Source organism: Candidozyma pseudohaemuli (assembly GCF_003013735.1).
Source record: "Candidozyma pseudohaemuli strain B12108 chromosome Unknown scaffold00001, whole genome shotgun sequence".
In the NCBI taxonomy this organism is placed as follows: Eukaryota; Fungi; Ascomycota; class Pichiomycetes; order Serinales; family Metschnikowiaceae; genus Candidozyma; species Candidozyma pseudohaemuli.
The window spans coordinates 2808620-2827902 of NW_020194435.1; the positions used below are offsets into that span (position 1 = coordinate 2808620).

The following is a 19283-nucleotide window of genomic DNA, read 5'->3' on the forward strand; positions in this document are numbered from 1 at the left end:
CAGATCGCACTACGACAATGTCGTCATACAGGAGGCACGGGTGTGGGTCTAAGCTGGTCCTCATGCGGTCAATATTTGCTACAGGGGTAAGATCCAAGAAAATGCTTTTCATTTCTCGATTTTTGGGACTTTTAGGTGGAATATGATAAATATTTGATTCTTCAAGTTTTTATTTCTGCTGACATGATTTGTAGTTGTGCATGTTTTTGCACGTTGAGGTAACGGTTGCGAAAACGGTATGAACAGGCTGTAGTACTGACATAACATTCTTCAATTGAGCAACAAAAAAATGCAATTGAAACAGCTCATTGATAGAAAGGGCGGTCTAAAAGTAAAGGAAGAAGGCTTCTTCCATTGAAGAGAATGGAACCCCTTAAATGATGAAAGGGCATTGTGCTCTGATCTCGGCATGCGTGAGTTGCCGTTTCGCAGCCAAGTACCCTGACGAGTGCATCATCGGAATCCACTACAAAATAGATTGATTTAAAGATTCCTAAATCAAATGGTAAACTTCTGAATTTGCAAAATTTATAAATACCGTTGAAGTATTGTCGCCTCTGGTTTGCTGGATCGCCACAACTGGTGCCCATCTGCAGTACCATAGCAGGTCCACTATATCAACCGCTCCCGTCCAGTTACACCACCAAGTTTCATTCCATTGCCTGCTATGGATAACGATATAGCCACGTTTTTGGCGTTTACAGGCACAGAAGACGAAGCAACTGCTCAACGGTTTTTAGAGTTGACAGGTAACAATGTCGAATATGCCGTGCAACTCTTCATGGAGTCGGGTGCAAATGGAGCCACCGGTGGCTCATCTGGCAATACTGGAGCCAGCTCCAATGATGAAGATATCGCCCAGAGACTCCAACAAGAAGCTTATCAGGAAAATGTAAGAGAAGCCGACACAAACGTCCATCGCCATGAGACATTGATGGATTCCTGGTCAGACTTTGGTGCTATGCAAAATCCCGTCGATAGAATCCAGGATATGTTTGGACGGGGACGTGTGGGTGTATTTAACCAGCGCTTTGAGGAGGAAGATGATATGGAGGACTATGACGACGCTGAAGACTCGGATGAGCCACAGATCGTGGAATTGGATGACGAAGACGATGAGGAAGGCGTGGTCGATCTAGATCGTGAAACATCGCCACCTAGAAATAGAAGGTCCAGAGTTCGTCAAGAAAGAATGAACGACTTGACATCTACGCAAAGAAGACTTGCACAGCTATTCAAGCCACCGTTCGACCTCATTGAGCGCACTAACCTAGACGGTGCCAAACAAAAGGGTCGAGCCGAAAAGAAGTGGATCCTCATGAATATCCAGGACCAGAGTGAATTCCAGTGCCAGGTCTTGAACAGAGACTTTTGGTCTAAACCCGAAATCAAGAAGTGTGTCAAGGAAAACTTCATCTTCCTCCAATTTCAGCATGACTCCGTCAATGGCGAGTCCTACGTCAATTTCTATCATACAGACAGCTACCCACACATCTCCATCCTAGATCCGATGACAGGTGAAAGGGTCAAGAAATGGACCGATGGCGAGGTACCAGATTCTGAAGAGTGGCTTGCAGATGTCGAACTCTTTTTGGAGAAGTTCTCGCTTGTGCCCGGCTCCAACAATCCTCATGTTAAACACGAGGTCAAGTTTGATCCTGATGCTATGTCTGAGGAGCAGCAGATCGAGTTTGCAATGAGACAGTCCGCTGCTGCAACCGAGGGCAAGACCGCAGAGGATGCCATTGCAATCGACGAAGAGGAGGCAGCGGAGGAGCCCGCAGAGGAGAAGGATGCATTTGAGAGCATTGAGCCCAAAAGTCATACGGAGCCTACGGCTGGTTCGGTCACAAGAATACAGTTCAGGTTCCCAAATGGTAAACGTCTCATTCATAAATTTGATTTTGAGAACGACTCTGTTCTCACCATTTTCCAATGGTTGAAACAAGTGCTTGCAGATGCCGAGGAGTCCGCTTACGGTATTAGTCTGTCGGACAGATTCACTATCTCCAGTGTGGGCAAGCCCAAATTGCTCGAGTCTCGTCACGAGACGATTGGTGCTGTGGGTCTCAAGAATGCCAGTATCTTGCTTGAAAAAGAATGATTTAGTTGCAATTGTTAACACTAGGCTTGTGGTGACACTGACTCCAATTTGGTTTGCGTCGGACTAACGTGCAGCTCAGAAGTGACGTCTGGTTTATCCTCCGAATGGTTGGCCTCCCCTCTGTCGTGCAGCCTGCTGCTACGTAGGGCCTCAAGATCGGCATCCACCTCATCCTGGGTAAGGCCCGAGCAAGAGGTGAGCTTGACAGTTGCTTCTTCATGATGAGGCATGCCATGGCCACGTTGCTTGGCCTCAAATTCTCGCAAATTGTTAAGCGCATCCATCTTGGCCTTGGTCAACTGGATCTTATTCTTCTTGAAATAGCGATTATCAATGTCGTAATAAGAATCGATGTTTTCCCGCTTTAGACGTGCTTGCAGGTGGGGCTCCGACTCGGCCATTTCGCTGACGGGCACCACCGACTTAAAGTAGTGATTCCAATCCAGAATTGCGGAGCGTTCCGCTCTGATTCCGTGAAATTCTTCGTATAATTGGGCAAGCTCGTGGTGTGTTTTCTCTATGAGGTCGTCGCGACGATCGAGCATAGCCTGAAGGTACTGTTCCCAGATGACTTCCTTATTGCGTGTAACATTATTATCAATCAAGGCATTCTGGTAGTCGTACTGGTTTCGCAGAGCTTGTAGTTGTGTTTCATAGGGCTTTGATATTTTTTTGAAATGCTGGGCAAAAGGTAGCTTGTCGTTGCGGGCTGCAATATCGTCTAGATCCTTTGGAGCCACAATCAGCGCTATCAGAGCTCGAAGGGTTTCGTCATTGTATTTTTCCTCCGACATCCCAAGCAAGTAGTGTTCAGGGGCTGCAATGACTTTTTCGAGGTTTTTTGTTTTCTCCCCATATATCGTGCTCCATTCTCGGTCATGACTCTCTGCAGCCAGAATCAGCTCGTCTATGATACTGAGCAAATATTTTGTTCTTTCGGCCCGGGCGTCCACGTAATCTTTGGAAAGCGAATTAAACTCAGCCGCTAGCAGCGCCTCAATAATTGCTAATTTGTCCAGTGACATGGCCGGTAGGTCGAGTATGGTGCTAGGGTCGAAAGGTCCCTGTGGCACCTCTGGTCCAGTTTCCAAAACAGGGATTTCAGGAGTGGGCTCGCTGGACTCACTAGGCATATTGCCTGTCGATTCCTCCAATTCCTGCCTCACCACAGGCTCCTGGTGCTCCATAGTGCTGTGGTAGTTGCAAATGGATGCGAAACTTTCTGCGAACCATCGTCTGCAAATCTGCTGCCTGCACGGCTGCAACGGGAAACCTGAATTACACCAACGGACATTACGAAACAGGGGTTGAATAATGTAGATTGTGGGCGTCATATTGAAACTACAAGTGATGGGGATGAAAACCAGGACCACTATTTGACATCTTTGCGGCCTGCTTACTAAACTGTCCTACAACCCACAACCATTCTTTCCCTCTCTCTTCTTTATTCATTCATTCCACTATAGACTCGCTTCTCCTAGAGGGGTCTGACGATCACCTGTCCTCAGCCCACTCGTTCTCCTTACGGATAGCCGCCTCCTCCTCCGGGCTGAAGTCGTTCACAATGTTGAACGTCTTTCTCAATTCCTCGGGGGACTTGTGCTTGATCATCTCGGCAATAATCTTACAGCCGGCATCCAACAAGGGTCTGATGTTCAAATAGTTGGCAGCCAAGATGATCTCATACAACATCTCCTGGTCGACCTTCAAGAAGTTTCTATCCCACGAATGCACGGGAGCCGACTTTCTGGCATCCTCGTCGTCGTCATCTGGAAAGATTGTGTTCTTGTGGTGCTCACACCATTCCAAAACCTTGGCCAACACGTTGGCTCTGACGTTGGGAGTTGGGATCTCGAAGTCCTCGTCGTCCTCTTCCAAATCGGGCTTCAAGTCGGAAATCATGTTCTTGATAAGAACGGACTTGGTGGCCACCTCCACATCAACAGGAAATTTCTCCTCATCAGAGGAAATAATCACAACCTTAGGCATGTCTGGTTATGTGTAGTTGGTTCTTACGCTGTACCCGCACTTGCGATATATCGCAGGTGCACTGTCCCATACACACTCTCTACACATTTTCTCTGGTTATATATATATCATGAAACTGGTTATTCAAAGTTTGAATAGATACTGGCGCTGAACTCATCAAGTTCGTCTAAGTCGTTAAAGTTGTTGATGTAGATGTTTCCAGTGACCTCCCCGTCTACCTCGGCGTTCTGGGGGTCGCAGATGACATTGGACTGGACAGACAACTGGGCCAAAAAGGTAGCGAGCTTGTGCAACCTGCCTGGCACATTGTCCGGGTTGAGCGCCACAGAAATGCTGTCGCCCAAAGTGTCCACTCCATTTCTCACAAGCGACGAGAACACATGCAAGGTGAAGTCATTGGAGATGATGAAGTTGGTTTCGTTGATGAGTTTCACAAGGTTGGAATCCTGGTTCTCGAGTTCATTGACGAGCTCGGGGTTGGTGTTCATAAGCGTTTCAATCAAGTTGTCATACTCCGTAGGGAACAAAAGGTTCTTCACGAGCAGGCCGTCCGCAATGATTCCAGCATTGATCTCCAGGAGCATCTGAGTGAAGGTGTCTACCGACAACTCGGTCTTGGGGGTAATCTCCTTGAACTTGCTCTCCACAAGACTCTCAAGGCCGTTTGCCATGCGCATCCAGCCGTGGTTGAGAAGCCACCAACTCAAGGAAAGGTAGCTTTGCTCAATGAAGTAGTCAAACGAGGACTGCGAGTTCTGAGGCACCGAGCCACCGGCCATGACAATGGCCAGCTCAAGGTATGCCTTTCTAGCCAAGATGTTGAGCTGGAGACGCGTGAGCAAAAGCAAGCCCGCTGCTGAGTAGATGAGGGCAAGCATCCTCGAGATGGACTTGACCTTCAAGTCGTGCCACAACTCAAGCTTGGACTTGGATAAGAAAGCCAGCAAGTCGGACGAAGATGCGACGTTATCCTGGCTGGAATGGGCCATCAAATTCTCAGTGGTGAGTGAGTCGCTCATCTCCTTGTTGGTATTCTTCTTTCTCTTGAGAGCCAGGGTGATTGCCTCCGTGGGCAAGAAGTTGAGAACCGGTTGGGTCAATACAGGCAACAAGGCCAAAATTGTCAAGTAGCAATCCTGCTGAGTCTGGATGAAACGGCGTCTGATTTGCTCTTTAACGAAAAGCTCCTGCTTCAATGAATTCTGAAAGTTCCGGAAGCGCTTGATGACGAACTGGTTGACAAGCAAGTACACGGAAAACCCCACGGCAGACGTCCAGAGGAGCTTTCTCTTGTGTCTGCGGAAGAAAGCCGCCACAGTCGGGAATACAGGCATAATATGTTTGATGGAGATTGCCTGGAATCCGTAAAGTGTCAACTGTTATTCTGGTTGGATTGACTGTGAGTTCACTATGGGGATCGCGAAACCGAGGCTTCGTCATGTGACTATCTTCTCCCCCACACTAGCGAGGTAGGGTAGTCCAAAGTGACCGGAACATGAATTTCGTATGAAAAAGATGGTGTTTTGAGGACATTGAGTTTGGTTGGTGATGTAAAGTTATCCTCGAAATTGACGCCGATGTTGCGGCTTGAAGTGGCACTTTGCAGCCGTTGTCAAGAGCTCTCAACCTGGTAAGAGATGGCGCGACCGGTCGATCTATCTTGCAGTAGAGGCACTTTGAAAGCTTTTCATAAGTTTATTGAGGTCTTGATGGAGATTTGAGACGATACTGTTTTCTTCAGTTTTGGGTGCTACTGCTGTTCAGACATCGCCATCGGTAGTCAACTGCCGCTGGGGCCCACTCATTTGCAGCCAAACGCCGCGAGCTAGAAACCCAACTTAAATCCGACACGAGACCCCAACGACAGGCCCCAACTTTTCTAAACGATAAAGATCAAAATTGTTCAATTCTAGGATAATTGGCATCTCGGTGGGCCGATTGAGGCCATACCAGTCTCGTTGGCCATGACATACACTCGAGCGTTATTCACATGTAGATAGACAAAACACACCATCCTTAGAATTCCACCGAAGCTTCCATATACTCTGATGTTGGATGCCAGATACAAAGTAGGCTGAAAAATTAGACTTCCAATTCCAGCGGCCAGTATTGCAATTGTGCGGTGCAAATCATCCCGCAAAACAACTATGTAGTAGACTATGTCTGCCATTGACCCTCGCTCAAACAATACAATCTCCATGGGCTGCTTGGGCCAACCAATTGAGACATTCACCCTGTGTCTCGTATTCCGCTCGTATTCCGAAACACCTCATCCGCCCTGCCTCAAACTAAACGACCGGAATTAAAGCCATGCCGACACCGCCACAAAATCAATTTTCCATTCCTTAGATCGAACCCAATGAAACGCCGTCGAAGCGCTAAGCCGGGATTCGGTAGCAGATGCCCGCACCAATGGGTGCAAAAACAGCCCTCTCAGACCTCCACTAATCAGCATCCCATTCTATGCAAATCCTTCCCAATCGGAGCTGTAATTGTCCCGATTCCTCTATGTGCTTGTGGCCTGTTTGTATTGTGCCTTGTTGGGATTCCTCCAGAGAACCACGTTGGTGCCCTGGCTGCAATAAAAAGTTAAGCGCCTGGTCAGTGCATGGGTCTAGTGCATATCCGCAATCGCTCGGCTCGAGATTAGGGCGTTGGGGTGAGGCTTCATGTCGCAGCCGCAGAAAGGCCAATTAGGTGCAATTTAGGAAAAACGTCAATCTCCACGTGCCACCCTGCCCAAAACGGTCTACCTTGATAGTTCAAGTACGACGCTTAAGCGTAACCGAGCCAGATTACGACACTCCACTGATATGGATTTTGAAGGGTTTTGTCGAGACACAATGCCTCCTTCCTACTACCACATGGTACCGGTGCCTACTAAGCAATTTCAAGCCGAAACACTAATGTGTTGTTAATAAACGGCTCCTTCGAGAGCGGAATCCATGGTCTTGGCGTTGTGATGTGCGCTAGGGGTAATTAGTGTCAGGAACCACTGATAAGGTGGTGGTAGGTTGAGAGGGAGGTATGCCAAACACACCATTTGCAGCCATTGACAAGCCCAACCGCTCGAATATTGTAAGCTTCATCCGTATTTTCACCATTTCACAGCTTCACAACTCCATCTTTTTTTAGTCACCGGAAATTCCACCCTCGACCCCAAGGTCTACCCACGTTTTCCAATACCAAATGAGACGAGTGTGCATGATGACAGGGCCGTGCAGCAGCCTTGCGTCCCATATGCACCCGTGAAAAGTTGCAGCCACTTCGCCATAGGGGCATCGAGAGGGCTTGGTTGGGGTACAAATAGTGCCCCAGTTCCCTCAATTCCTGGATCATCTTTCTCTACCATGAAGTTCTCCACCATCGCCAGCGCCTTTGTCGCCGCCACTTCTGTGCTCGCCGCTCCAATTGAAAAGAGAGAAGACGACAAGAAGACCATCCTTCTTACCAACGATGACGGCTGGGCCGCCACCAACATTCGTGCCACCTACAACGCCCTTAAGGATGCCGGCTACGAGGTGATCTTGGTTGCTCCTGTCTCCCAGAGATCTGGTTTCGGTGGTCAATTCGCCGTTCCAACTTCCGAGACCTTGGAGACCGATGGTGAGTTCTCCTACCCTCCAGCTGGCTCCCCATCTTGGGGCCACGAGGACAACGACCAGAGCATCTGGTACTTCAACGGTACCCCAGCCTCTTGTGTCGCTTTCGGCTTGAACTACGTCATTCCTCAGCACTTTGACAACAAGACCGTCGACTTGGTTGTTGCCGGTCCTAACGAGGGTCTCAACTTGTCCCCAGGTATGTACACCTTGTCTGGTACTATTGGTGCTACCTACGCTTCCGTGCTCAGAGGCTACCCAGCCATTGCCTTCTCTGGCTCCAACAGCAACAACTCTTTCTTCAAGGACGATGAGCACAGATTTGACGACGACAAGTTCGCTCCTGTCATCTACGGTAAGAAGGTTGTTGAGCTTGTGGACGGTTTGTTCAACCAGTCTTCTTCCCGCCCTAGAGTTTTGCCAAAGACCACCGGTCTTAACGTCAACTTGCCAAAGGTCGGTGACGAGGATGAGGACTGTCTTGACCCAGCTTATGTTTTCGCTCGTTTGTCTGGTGAGGACTCTCCAGCCTCCAACTTGAAGTACGCTGACGGTAAGGTCAAGTACGCTGACGGCTACTTTGAGGCTCCTACCGAGTGTATCTTTGGTGACTGTGACTTGCCTTCCGAGTCCTGGGTGATCAAGAACCAGAAGTGTAAGACCCCAGTGTCTGTCTTCTCCATTGACTACGATGCTTCTTACAGACAGGCTAAGGCCGTGGAGCTGTACTTGGGCCAGGTCTTCTAGACGCTTTATACCTTATTTTTTCTTTCGTCTCCTTTTTTCGATTCAATAAAAGTTATGCTTTTTTTCAGTATGCATCTCCGAGGCCGGAGGGCATCGAAGGTTGCTAACCTTTTGAAGTAAGCCAAGCACACAAGTAGTCACAAAAGCACATTTAAACTCAGGGTCCCCCAGAAGCCCCACCTCAAAAAAAAAAAAAAAAAAAAAAAAAAAAAAAAAAAACCACAGGGCCCCCAAAAACCCCCACCCAAAAAAAAAAAAAAAAAAAAAAAAAAAAAAAAAAAGCTCGAGCCCACGGTTTCCATTTTTCCGTTTGCTCTCATCTGCAAACTCGTCTACCTACACCATCAACCTGCTCACTCATCGACCAGCACAAGCCTCGTATTTGATGGATCAATTGCCCTCACGCATAAAGCCACACCAAATTACCCCACAGCTAGTCCATTAGTCTAGGCTTGATTTTTCCTACTCCTCCTGTGCTGCCCAATTTCTTACTTGCTGCCACAAAAGAGCCCGCGCTATAGGGGCCTCTTATATAATAATTCGCAACCTCTAAATCAGTGATACCTGCGCTGCCTGCACTACATCACTTCTGCTGTTCTGGGCATACTTCATCAATTCCAACTAATACTACTTAAGGTTGCGGCCTACCATTGATTCTTTTGTCAGCATAAACTAATTCTTTTGCCAATTCATATAGCCAGTTGCCCCGCCTTACTCGGTAACTTCGGCATCCCTCATATATATTCATCTACTGGAACAGCAGCTGCCCTAAGCTCATGTCTCAGACAGAATTAACTGAAAAACAGTCAAAGCACAACAGCAATGGTTTCCTATCGTCGTTCCTTTCTGCCGCCCACAATGTCGCTAATATGGTGATGAGCGACGAGGAGGATGATACACGTCGAAATCTGGCTCCAGGTGGGAAGCAGTCTAAGCATTTAAAGCCCTTGTCCCGTTCCCAGACGCTGCTGAATCCCGTTTCACGTACGTCCACGGGCAGCCACAATGACCACAGTAATGTTTCATTGGGCAATTCTCACGAGAATGAGGGTGGCAGTCTTGCTGCAAAGTTCCCGGCCTTGCCACGTTTGTCTACCTCCAACGTGCATTTCGAACCAGTTCACGACTCTCCTTTGAACACAATGGGAAATGGTGATTTACAGCTTCTGCACTTTGATGGCAAAACTGCGGTCGGAAGCAAAGATGTACCGCTGTTGGCAATTGACGACACTGAGAAGAACAGCCAGAGTATTCTCTCTGTGCTGGGCAACGAAGACTCAAAAGTCGTGAAGCGCAAGAGAAGAAACTCCGAACTCGACTCGAACGAGAGCACCAACGACGACCTGTCTCTCCAGTCGGACTCGTCCAATCAGGAATTGGACAAAATGCTCGAGTCATCAGACGTCTCCTTCGCCAATTCCAAGAAGAACAAGGAATTCCATCACAATTTCAAAAAGATCCCACAATCCGAGCGCCTCATCGCCGACTATTCATGTGCATTGTCGAAAGACATACTCGTTCAGGGTAAAATGTACCTCACCCAGAACTACATCTGCTTCAATTCTAATATCTTGGGTTGGGTAACACATCTAGTGATTCCTCTTCAGGAAGTCATTCAGATAGAGAAGAAGTCCACTGCGGTGCTTTTCCCCAACGGTATGATTATCCGAACACTCCACCAAAAGTATGTCTTCGCTACGTTTATTTCTAGAGATACAACATTTGTTCAAATCACAAGGGTATGGCATGATGTTTTGCTGGGCAAGACCGATCATAAGCCAAATGGCCGTGCTCGCAGTGCTTCTCGTGTCAGTAACAGAACACTGTATGGATCTGACCCAGACGAAAGTGGCAATGAGGAGAGCGATGCGGATAGTGGCAGTGAAAACGAAGAGGATGAGTCCCTCACTTCCAATGAGGATAGTGAAGGACCACGAGATCGGTCATCTTCGAAGGCGAAGACTGACGATGAAAAGGAAGAAGACGAAGAAGAAGAGGACGAAGATAAGAAGGGGTCAGAGGATGGCGATGATGAGGGTTTCTCTAAAGGAGAATCCGGTGGTGACTTCCACGGCATTAAGAATCCTGGTCCTGCCGAGCACGAACCTACAAAGGCCGATCGAGAAGATGAGAGCAATGATGTGTTTGTGCTTGACCACACCTTCAAAGCTCCACCTGGTGTGGTCTTCAGTATACTTTTTGGTCCCGATACGCAACATTATGTGAAGATCTTGGAAGACCAGAAAAATTATGATATCGAGAAAGAGAAGATTGTTCCATTGTCTGAGAAAAGGAAGGAAAGAAAGTACCAATACCTGAAGCCATTGAGCGGTCCCATCGGCCCCAAAAACACAAAGTGCAACATCATTGAAAGATTGGTGCATTGTGATTTTGAGAAATACATACATGTGGAGCAGATCACCCAAACACCAGACGTGCCGCTGGGCAATGTGTTCAAGATTGTGACGACGATTCTTTTGTCATGGGCTGAGTCCAACGCTACCAACATGCATGTTGTGACGTCGATCGAATGGTCTGGAAAATCCTGGATCAAGGGTGCAATTGAGAAGGGAAGTATCGATGGTCAGAAAGATTCGATGAAGAGCTTATCTGAAGGGGTTACTGATATTTTAGATCAAGGCGATGGCGGAACAAAGAAGAAGCGGAAGAGATCCAAGTCAAAGAAGCAGTCTTCACCAGAAGAAGCTCCACAAGAGCCCGCCAAAGAACCTACGCTCATTGAACAAGTAACGCATCTTTGCGAAACAATCGGAAAGTCCGTACCAGTCGCTATCCCTAATGTCAGCGAAACCTTGCTTGGCGCTATTATCCTCATTCTAGGTTCGTTGGTCTACACCTGGATTTTGATGTTTTTGTTCGGAGGATCGAGCAACAAAAACCCTGTGATCAACGATGCTGACGAGTCAGCCAGGCTTCTCAAATTCGGTAACAACAACTTCTACGTGATACCCGGCCAGGATAGATACATCAACGATAAGCAGAAGCGGATGGTGAAGGAGGCACGGGTGTGGAGCTGGATCAATCTGCGGAGTCTGGGCAAGATACCAAATTATAGCAAGTCGCTGGATCGGACTCATTTTGCAGACGAGTATGCCTCGCAGGAGTTTGAGGAGATAGTGAAGCTAACCAAACAAAGGGTGGACGAGCTCTACCGTCGGATGAATGATTAATAGGTCAAATACACATAAACAACTATAAAGCCAGAATTCCAGTTCATTCCATTCAACAATGAATCCGGTTCTCAATTATATCCTACTTTATATTGTTCCTCTTTTTGTTTCACACAAGAAATTTGCACCCAGCGTCACGAGATATCTTAGTGCGAGGGAGATAGTGGAAGGCAGGCAGACAGGCAGACAAGCAGAGAAAAAAAAAAAAAAAAATGAGACGCACTTTATATCAAACCCCACTACCTGATTCCAGCTCCCCGTTCACAAAGAATTTTCTACGACTACAAGTCAATTCAACCTTGTCAGAGCAACCATTTCTTTATTTGTGTGGCTCGCTTGCTCGCTACATTCAACTTTCAGTTTGTCCTGCTCAGGCTTCATCGGAAGTCGTGATCCACATTTCCTGTGGTTTGCAAGCAAACTTTGATTTTGGCATCGAACAAATTTTGCATATTTCCAGCTAGATCATGAGGCTAAATCCGTTTTTCCTAATAGCCTTCCTACTCCCATTCCTTGTCTCGGTTTGGGGAGATGCTGTTTCGATGGAGGCCGAAACCGACGGCAGCGGCAGACCACTTTTGAGTGAAGTCAAAAACAAAAACATTCTACCGTTGGACTTACGCTCGCTCCAAGATTGGAGACTCACAGACTTGCTACTAGTCAGCGACATTGATGGCAATCTCCATGCTGTGGAAAGAAACACCGGTGCTTTCCTTTGGACCCTACCGCTAGACGAACCGTTGGTTCGGGTCTCCCGGAACAAATTCCCCAGAAAAGACCCAGATAACAATACAAACTTACTTTGGCTCGTCGAGCCTTATCAGGATGGGTCCTTGTACTACTTTACACCTCAGTTCGGTCTAAATAAGCTCCCTACATCCATCAAGAACTTGGTCATGGAGGCCCCTTTCTCCCTCAGCGGCGACAACAAGATATACACCGGTGTCCGCAAGACATCCTTATACACAATTAACATGCGTACCGGCGAAGTGTTGAACCAGTTCGGATCTGCAGACGAGAGCTGTCCGGCTCCCAACTTATACAAGTCACCCAACTTCCGCCCCGAGCTGCAAGAAAACACAATCATGCTTGGAAAGACGACATATGAGTTGCTGGTCCACTATAAATACGACTCAAGCGTTGTCTGGAACATCACTTACTCTTCATGGGGCCCTAATAACATCGACAACGACTTGATCATGCAAAACGGCCAATCCATTGATGATTTATATTTCACTCCTTTCCATGACAAATCCTTGTTGGCTATCAACAAGGGTAGTGGAACCCCTCAATGGATTTGCAGATTGCCTTCGTTGGCCGTTAATGTGTTTGATATCTTCAACAACGAGCAAAACTCGAACCAATACGTTACATTACCGCATCCACTCAAAGTTTTGAACGACCTACAACAGCTCGATGATGCGGAGAAGGAAGCGTCAAACAACGATCTCTGCTTCGTCAACAAAACAGCGAACGGTAAGGAGTGGTTTGCTATGAGTTTCCGCAATTATCCTACGCTTCTCAAGTCAGCACCAATTGCACAATATCAGATGGCACTTTATCAGTTTGCGACGGGTACTCTAGATCGCCAGACTCAGGATTTCCTTTCGCGGCTCAACATGAGTCGGGAAGATGTTGAACCGTTCATCAACGGTGTCCACAAAATCAATCATCTTTCTCCCGACTCCATGTATCAACCACATCTGCAATTCCGAAAGGAAGAATACCTTGGAATAGGAGACGGCTCTGAATCACCAGGAGGAATAGAAAAGGAGCTGAAACAAATGCCACATATGATTGATGGAATACTCTTCCCACAAACGCACGACAATCCTGGTCTGGGTCTTGCCACCATTGACGAGAGAAGAAAGGAGCTTATGGCCAATGATAGGAACTACCCCACTGGTCTTCCTGCAACGTATCCTCAAGGCGACATTTCATTAGTTGCCCCTGAGAGCAATCCGACCATCTCTTTCCTCAGACGTATTGCAGAAGATCTCTTAGTGCTCGGTATTTTGCTTGGTGTACTTTTCATGGTTGGTAAATTTGGGGGATTCTTGCAATTCACGAAAGGAAACGAATTTGCCTTGGTCGACAAGGCGAATGACTTAGAAGTGACCATTCAATCAACTGAATTAAAGCACCCCAAGGCTGTCGATGATTCAGTCGAGAAACCCCTTCCTGAAATACCCACGGAACCAAAGAACGTTGCATCAGAGGTGCTGGATGCCACTGAAAGCAAAGATGTTGGGGAGGTTACCGAGAAGAAAGTGAGGATTGTCACAGATGATGAGCATCAGAATGAAGCTCCTGCTGATAATGGCATTGATGGAGCAGTCAGTCAAGAAGCTGATCCTAATACGCCAACAAAGAAGAAGAGAAAGAGAGGCAGTCGAGGCGGGAAAAGAGGAGGAAAAGGCAAGAAGAATGTCGAAGCTAAAGATGATGAGGAGCACAAGGACGAGACATTTGAAAACACCCAGGTGGCTAGTGATGAGTCCAGTGTTGAGGACGCGGAGCCTATTGCGACAAAATCGCTTGTAAAGCAATTCAACAAGAGGCCTAGTCTGAACAAGAAGCTACAGATCGATAACAATTTGATCATTTCTGACAAGATATTGGGCTATGGTTCACACGGAACTGTTGTTTACGAAGGGACTTTCGAAAATAGGCCAGTCGCAGTCAAAAGAATGCTTCTTGATTTTTATGACATCGCAAATCACGAAGTCAGACTTTTACAAGAGAGTGATGATCATCCTAACGTTGTTCGTTACTTCTGTTCTCAATCGAGCGAGACGGAGAAGTTCTTGTACATTGCGCTTGAGTTGTGTGTGTGTTCTCTTGAAGATCTTGTGGAGAAACCAAAAGTCGACAAAAGTGCGTTGAAGCTCGATCAGAATCATAAGAATGAAGTCTTGTTGCAGCTTGTCAGTGGCCTTCACTATTTGCATTGCCTCAAAATTGTTCATCGTGACATCAAGCCACAGAATATCTTGGTTGGTGATTCCACACGCAAGAGCCACGCCAAGACTTTAGCGGCCTTCAGGCTCCTCATATCAGATTTCGGTTTATGTAAGAAGCTTGATGCCGATCAGTCTTCGTTCAGAGCAACTACACAACACGCTGCATCTGGTACCTCCGGATGGAGAGCTCCCGAGCTTCTCTTGCATCATGACCTAATTGAGATTTCCCCCGACACTGTGTCGTCACTCAATTCTACTTCCAAGCATTCAATTAAGGATGGAAGTGGCTTGCTGAACGGGACAGGCAAAAGACTTACAAAAGCGATTGACATATTTTCCCTCGGTTGTGTTTTCTATTACATATTGACTTGCGGAGGCCATCCATTTGGCGACCGCTATTTGCGTGAAGGAAACATTGTGAGAGGAGAATATGACTTATCTGCTCTCAAACAACACTGTCCGAACGATTGGGTGGAAGCAACTCATTTGATCTCAACAATGATATCCTTCAACCCTAAAGCAAGACCTGATACAGCTGCAATCATGAAACATCCATACTTTTGGAATCACAGCAAGAAGTTGGAGTTTCTCCTCAAAGTGAGCGACAGGTTCGAGATTGAGAAGAGAGACCCACCAAGTCCACTTTTGCTTAGCTTGGAAAACACAGGGCATCTTGTACACCAAGGCGACTGGCTCGCCAGGTTTGATCAGGAGTTTATCGACAACTTGGGAAAGTACCGCAAATACAACACAGGCAAGGTGATGGACCTTTTGAGAGCCTTGCGGAACAAATACCATCACTTCAATGATATGCCTCCTGAGCTACAAGTGCAGATGAGCCCACTTCCCACTGGATTCTATTCTTACTTCAACAACAAGTTTCCGAAGCTCCTCATGGAAATTTACCGTGTTGTCGACGATGAAGGTATAAGAGACGAGCATATTTTCGAGAGTTTCTATCTCTAGACCTGAGGTTCCCTTGCACAAAAAATAAATATGTACAATAACAACAACTCCATACTATAGCATGACAGTAGCTCTATCTTCTGTTTTGCCTTGCTTTTCTCTGGCCCTTCGGTTGCGGCTTACTGACCTTGTTTTGGCTTTTGTTCTTTGATGCCTTAGTTGATTGAGGTACACTCGATGACTTCAGAGGCTGAGCTTTTTGGGAGTTGGATGATGTATTCTTTGCGGTAACCTTTGAGGATGCTGCTGGTTTTGGCTCCTCCTTTTGTAGTTCTGGTTCAGAATCATCGTCATCTTCAAACTTTGTATGCTTTCCCTGGAAGTTCGAGCTTGAGATTGCTGGAGACTTCATGCTATTGCTGACAGCAGCACCTCCCGAGGCACCGCCCAATGTCCTTTGAATATACTCAGCAGCTTCTTCCTTGCTCTGAGCTTCCTTGTTTTCGGACTTCTGGTGAGCTGCTTCCAAGTCCTTCATCCTCTTCATCGAGGCTTTGACACGATCAAGCTCTTTCATGATTGGATGACCATCAGTGTTAATGCCCTGGACCTTAAGATATGCGAATGCTATGGAAACTGTGCAATATAGGTACTTGTTGAGAACATCTGCCTCCTCTTTAGGCAGCTTGCAATCTTTTGTAAGATCCTCCAATGACCGACCAGCGATGGGTAGCAAGGCTGTTTCTAGCTCACTTATAGAACTCTGGAGACTCTGAGCGAGATCCCGCACGGTTTCTGTGTTTTCCATGTTGGAGTAGTAGTTGTTGGTAGGCTAGGATTTTCGCACCTTGATGCTCATCGGATCTGGAGTACTCTTCTTCAATGGTGACAAGGACAAACAGGGACATCTTAACTGGGGGTAAGAAGTACCAGCAGAAGCAAGCCAAGAAGTATGGTGTTGACGAGGTAGTATTTGACAAAAAGGCCAGGGAGGAGTTCTTGACCGGGTTCCACAAGCGTAAGGTGGAGCGTCAGAAGAAGGCTCAAGCATACCATAAGGAACAGGAGAGAAAGGCTAGAATTGAAGAGAGAAAACAGCATCGCCAGGACGAGCAAAGCAAATTCGAGGAGCAGCTCAAGCAGCTCAGAGAACTGCGAGAGGCCCTTGACATAACTAAAGACAAGGATGAGGCCACGCCGAACGGTGAGGCTAAGGAGAGTGACGAGGAATGGACAGGATTTGGAGAAGAAGAAGAGGAAAAAGAGGTCGGTAAAGACAATGCTGACGAGGATACCGATGAACCAGTCAAGGGTATTCTCCTGAGGAAGCAGGTATACAAGGTCGATGACAAGGACATTTTAGGAGACGCCGTCGTCGATAAAGAGACCGAGGTTGTCATTGAATCTCTCGACAACCCTTACACTACAGCCATCACCAGCAGAAGCATAGAGGCCTTGGCCAAGGCCAACAACGTTAATTTGGACAAGTCAGACGAGGTTCTCGAGGGCTCTATCAAGAGGGCTAAGAACTACGCCAAGCTTTGTGGAGTCGAGAAGCCAAAGCAAAAGAAAAAGAAGTTCAGATACTTGACCAAGGGTGAAAGAAGGGAAAACAACCGGAAGCAGAAGCTCAGCAAGCTCAAGAGCAGGAAGCACGCAATGGAGAAGTAAAACGTCGGGCACACTTGTTCCATCTGCATTGTAAAATACTTAATAAACCATAGTAAGATTTAGCAAGAGGAAAGTAGTGTTTTCTGATTTCTATACTAGGCCCTAGCCTTGGTGGTGCGGGTAACTCAGTATATAGCGAGCGATGAGAAGCGCAGTAGTGATGAAAAATTCCCACCACAATTCTTTCTTGCAAAAAGGACCACATCTTCACCGATGCCACCGGTATCTGTGGGAATGTAATCATAAGTATGTTTTATGAAAGAAAACCGTGCATAATACCGTGATGACTAGCTGTCGCCCCAGACGGAGGCTCCTTTTCAGGACTATGACCGATTCGACAAATAGCCAAACACACTGAAAATTCTGATCGTATTTTAGCACGGCTCGACTTGAGCTTTACTAACAGCTAGTGTATTGAAAGTCTTGTTCATCAGGGCTTATGATGACTTTCCATGCTAATCATGATCGTAAGTGATTATCAAAAACTCTAGTACTGAAGCTCACTGTAGTCCTTTGTAATCTTTTGGGTAGATTGTTAGTATGGTAGTGCTAGAAGATTAAATCTTCGTGCCCTTCAAACTAGTAGTCCTCTCATCCCCCTCTACGGTTGGTACCTTAATTCTGTTTGTATATGTACTCTCGCGATCTTGCGCCCCAGTGCTACTATAGCCTCATCCTAACAAACCGAACGCTACAAGCCTCAAGCATCGTTTGACGATGTTCGACGAGATCAAATTCAACCACATTGTGCCCCTTCCGTTCCGGATCCTCCTATTGGTCCAGCTCGGTATCCACCTATGGTATGCAATAGTATGGTACTGCTTCAAGATACACGGTATCAACGTGTTGGCGTTACTCAGCCTTTCCTATTCTCCGCATAAGTACCATCAAAGGTCCTTCATTGACGAGTCTCAGTATGGTGAATACGCTACTGTGACACCACCCGACATCTCAGAAAACCAGCATTTACTCAATGGCATTAACCGAAACATAAAGGTGACACTGTTGCCAAACTTCAGTGGCCTTGCCGTATATTGGATGGCGGCTCTCTTTGTCGATGACGACTCCACCACATTTTTCCTTTTCAGAGCAATTGTGCCCACCCTCCTCCTCATCCATACGATTTATAGATTCTTTCTACAACGAGGAACGATTGGCACTGTCCGTATGAACACCACCATCAGAAGGATCCTCCTTGGAGATATCAACTCATCCACCATGAGAACAAACGATATTCTCATATCCGATTCCTTGATTTCATACGCTAAGGTCATCAACGATTGCGGCATGTTTGTGTGGAAAACCTACATACCCACGGAGCTGAATTACAACACTGAGTTGGAAACTTTCATGCTTTCAATGCCAGCGCTCATCCGTATGAAGCAGTGCTGGTTTGAATACCTGCTGACAAAGCAAAAACAGCATTTGTTCAACTTCATCAAGTACTCCATTGGGCTCGGGCCTGTCCTCATCAACCTCCTCATCAAGCTCCGCATGGAACGCCTCACGGAGGATTCTGACGTTTCTGCTCAATTGAACGTTCTCAATCGCTGGTGGTACGTTCTTTCGACTTTGAGTGCATCATACCTGTTTTTCTGGGATGTCAAGATGGACTGGGGATTCAGTGCTTTTGATATCTTGCTCAACCAGAACGGGTCAAGCTGGGTCATCTTGCGAGAACCCAACAAGCTTGTTTACAATAATACCGCAGCTTACTTGCTCATCATTGCCTTAGACTTCGTGCTTCGCTTCATTTGGTTCCTCAAGCTTTTCGTTATCAAGGAGACAGAGGTCAGACTTGGGCTCAAAAATAAAGTCGGCAACTTCTTATTCGGGCTTGACTTTTTGTCGCTTGGTTTCGCCTTGCTTGAATTTCTTGAGATTGTCAGAAGATGGCTTTGGTGCTTCCTCAAGCTCGAAAGCGACTTGGTCAAGCTACAGTATGGCGATGCGAGTAACGCTATTCCTCTAGCGTCCGTCAAAATAGGTTGAGTCTACAAATAATTCATAAGGTATTTATTCTAAACGTAATGTACATGCAAATCCCAAGAGCCTCAGTTGTTATCGAGCCATTTCTGAGCACTGTTTCTCCAGGCCAAATCGGCCTTGG

At 46.8% G+C, this 19283-nt stretch overlaps 10 protein-coding genes across 10 annotated transcripts; 6 read left to right on the forward strand and 4 right to left on the reverse strand.

Moving 5' to 3' along the window:
• Window positions 1-667: 667 nt before the first annotated feature.
• C7M61_001267 (uncharacterized protein) lies at window positions 668-2104 on the forward strand (the record flags this gene model as incomplete). Its single annotated transcript, XM_024856681.1, has 1 exon — window positions 668-2104. The coding sequence occupies one exon, from the start codon at window positions 668-670 to the stop codon at window positions 2102-2104; it is 1437 nt and encodes a 478-aa protein (XP_024716280.1).
• A 20-nt stretch (window positions 2105-2124) lies between these two features.
• C7M61_001268 (uncharacterized protein) lies at window positions 2125-3291 on the reverse strand (the record flags this gene model as incomplete). Its single annotated transcript, XM_024856682.1, has 1 exon — window positions 2125-3291. One exon carries the CDS (start codon window positions 3289-3291, stop codon window positions 2125-2127), a length of 1167 nt encoding a protein of 388 aa, XP_024716281.1.
• Window positions 3292-3598: 307 nt separating this feature from the next.
• Window positions 3599-4093, reverse strand: SKP1 (SCF ubiquitin ligase subunit; the record flags this gene model as incomplete). The annotated part of the gene is made up of 1 exon (XM_024856683.1): window positions 3599-4093. One exon carries the CDS (start codon window positions 4091-4093, stop codon window positions 3599-3601), a length of 495 nt encoding a protein of 164 aa, XP_024716282.1.
• Window positions 4094-4212: 119 nt separating this feature from the next.
• Window positions 4213-5427, reverse strand: PEX3 (Pex3p; the record flags this gene model as incomplete). Its single annotated transcript, XM_024856684.1, has 1 exon — window positions 4213-5427. One exon carries the CDS (start codon window positions 5425-5427, stop codon window positions 4213-4215), a length of 1215 nt encoding a protein of 404 aa, XP_024716283.1.
• Window positions 5428-7443: 2016 nt separating this feature from the next.
• PHO100 (Pho100p) lies at window positions 7444-8442 on the forward strand (the record flags this gene model as incomplete). The annotated part of the gene is made up of 1 exon (XM_024856685.1): window positions 7444-8442. One exon carries the CDS (start codon window positions 7444-7446, stop codon window positions 8440-8442), a length of 999 nt encoding a protein of 332 aa, XP_024716284.1.
• Window positions 8443-9218: 776 nt separating this feature from the next.
• Window positions 9219-11633, forward strand: C7M61_001272 (uncharacterized protein; the record flags this gene model as incomplete). The annotated part of the gene is made up of 1 exon (XM_024856686.1): window positions 9219-11633. The coding sequence occupies one exon, from the start codon at window positions 9219-9221 to the stop codon at window positions 11631-11633; it is 2415 nt and encodes an 804-aa protein (XP_024716285.1).
• A 467-nt stretch (window positions 11634-12100) lies between these two features.
• Window positions 12101-15562, forward strand: IRE1 (bifunctional endoribonuclease/protein kinase; the record flags this gene model as incomplete). The annotated part of the gene is made up of 1 exon (XM_024856687.1): window positions 12101-15562. The coding sequence occupies one exon, from the start codon at window positions 12101-12103 to the stop codon at window positions 15560-15562; it is 3462 nt and encodes a 1153-aa protein (XP_024716286.1).
• A 73-nt stretch (window positions 15563-15635) lies between these two features.
• On the reverse strand, window positions 15636-16310 carry C7M61_001274 (uncharacterized protein; the record flags this gene model as incomplete). Its single annotated transcript, XM_024856688.1, has 1 exon — window positions 15636-16310. The coding sequence occupies one exon, from the start codon at window positions 16308-16310 to the stop codon at window positions 15636-15638; it is 675 nt and encodes a 224-aa protein (XP_024716287.1).
• A 74-nt stretch (window positions 16311-16384) lies between these two features.
• C7M61_001275 (uncharacterized protein) lies at window positions 16385-17173 on the forward strand (the record flags this gene model as incomplete). The annotated part of the gene is made up of 1 exon (XM_024856689.1): window positions 16385-17173. The coding sequence occupies one exon, from the start codon at window positions 16385-16387 to the stop codon at window positions 17171-17173; it is 789 nt and encodes a 262-aa protein (XP_024716288.1).
• A 717-nt stretch (window positions 17174-17890) lies between these two features.
• Window positions 17891-19165, forward strand: ERD1 (Erd1p; the record flags this gene model as incomplete). Its single annotated transcript, XM_024856690.1, has 1 exon — window positions 17891-19165. One exon carries the CDS (start codon window positions 17891-17893, stop codon window positions 19163-19165), a length of 1275 nt encoding a protein of 424 aa, XP_024716289.1.
• Window positions 19166-19283: the final 118 nt, after the last annotated feature.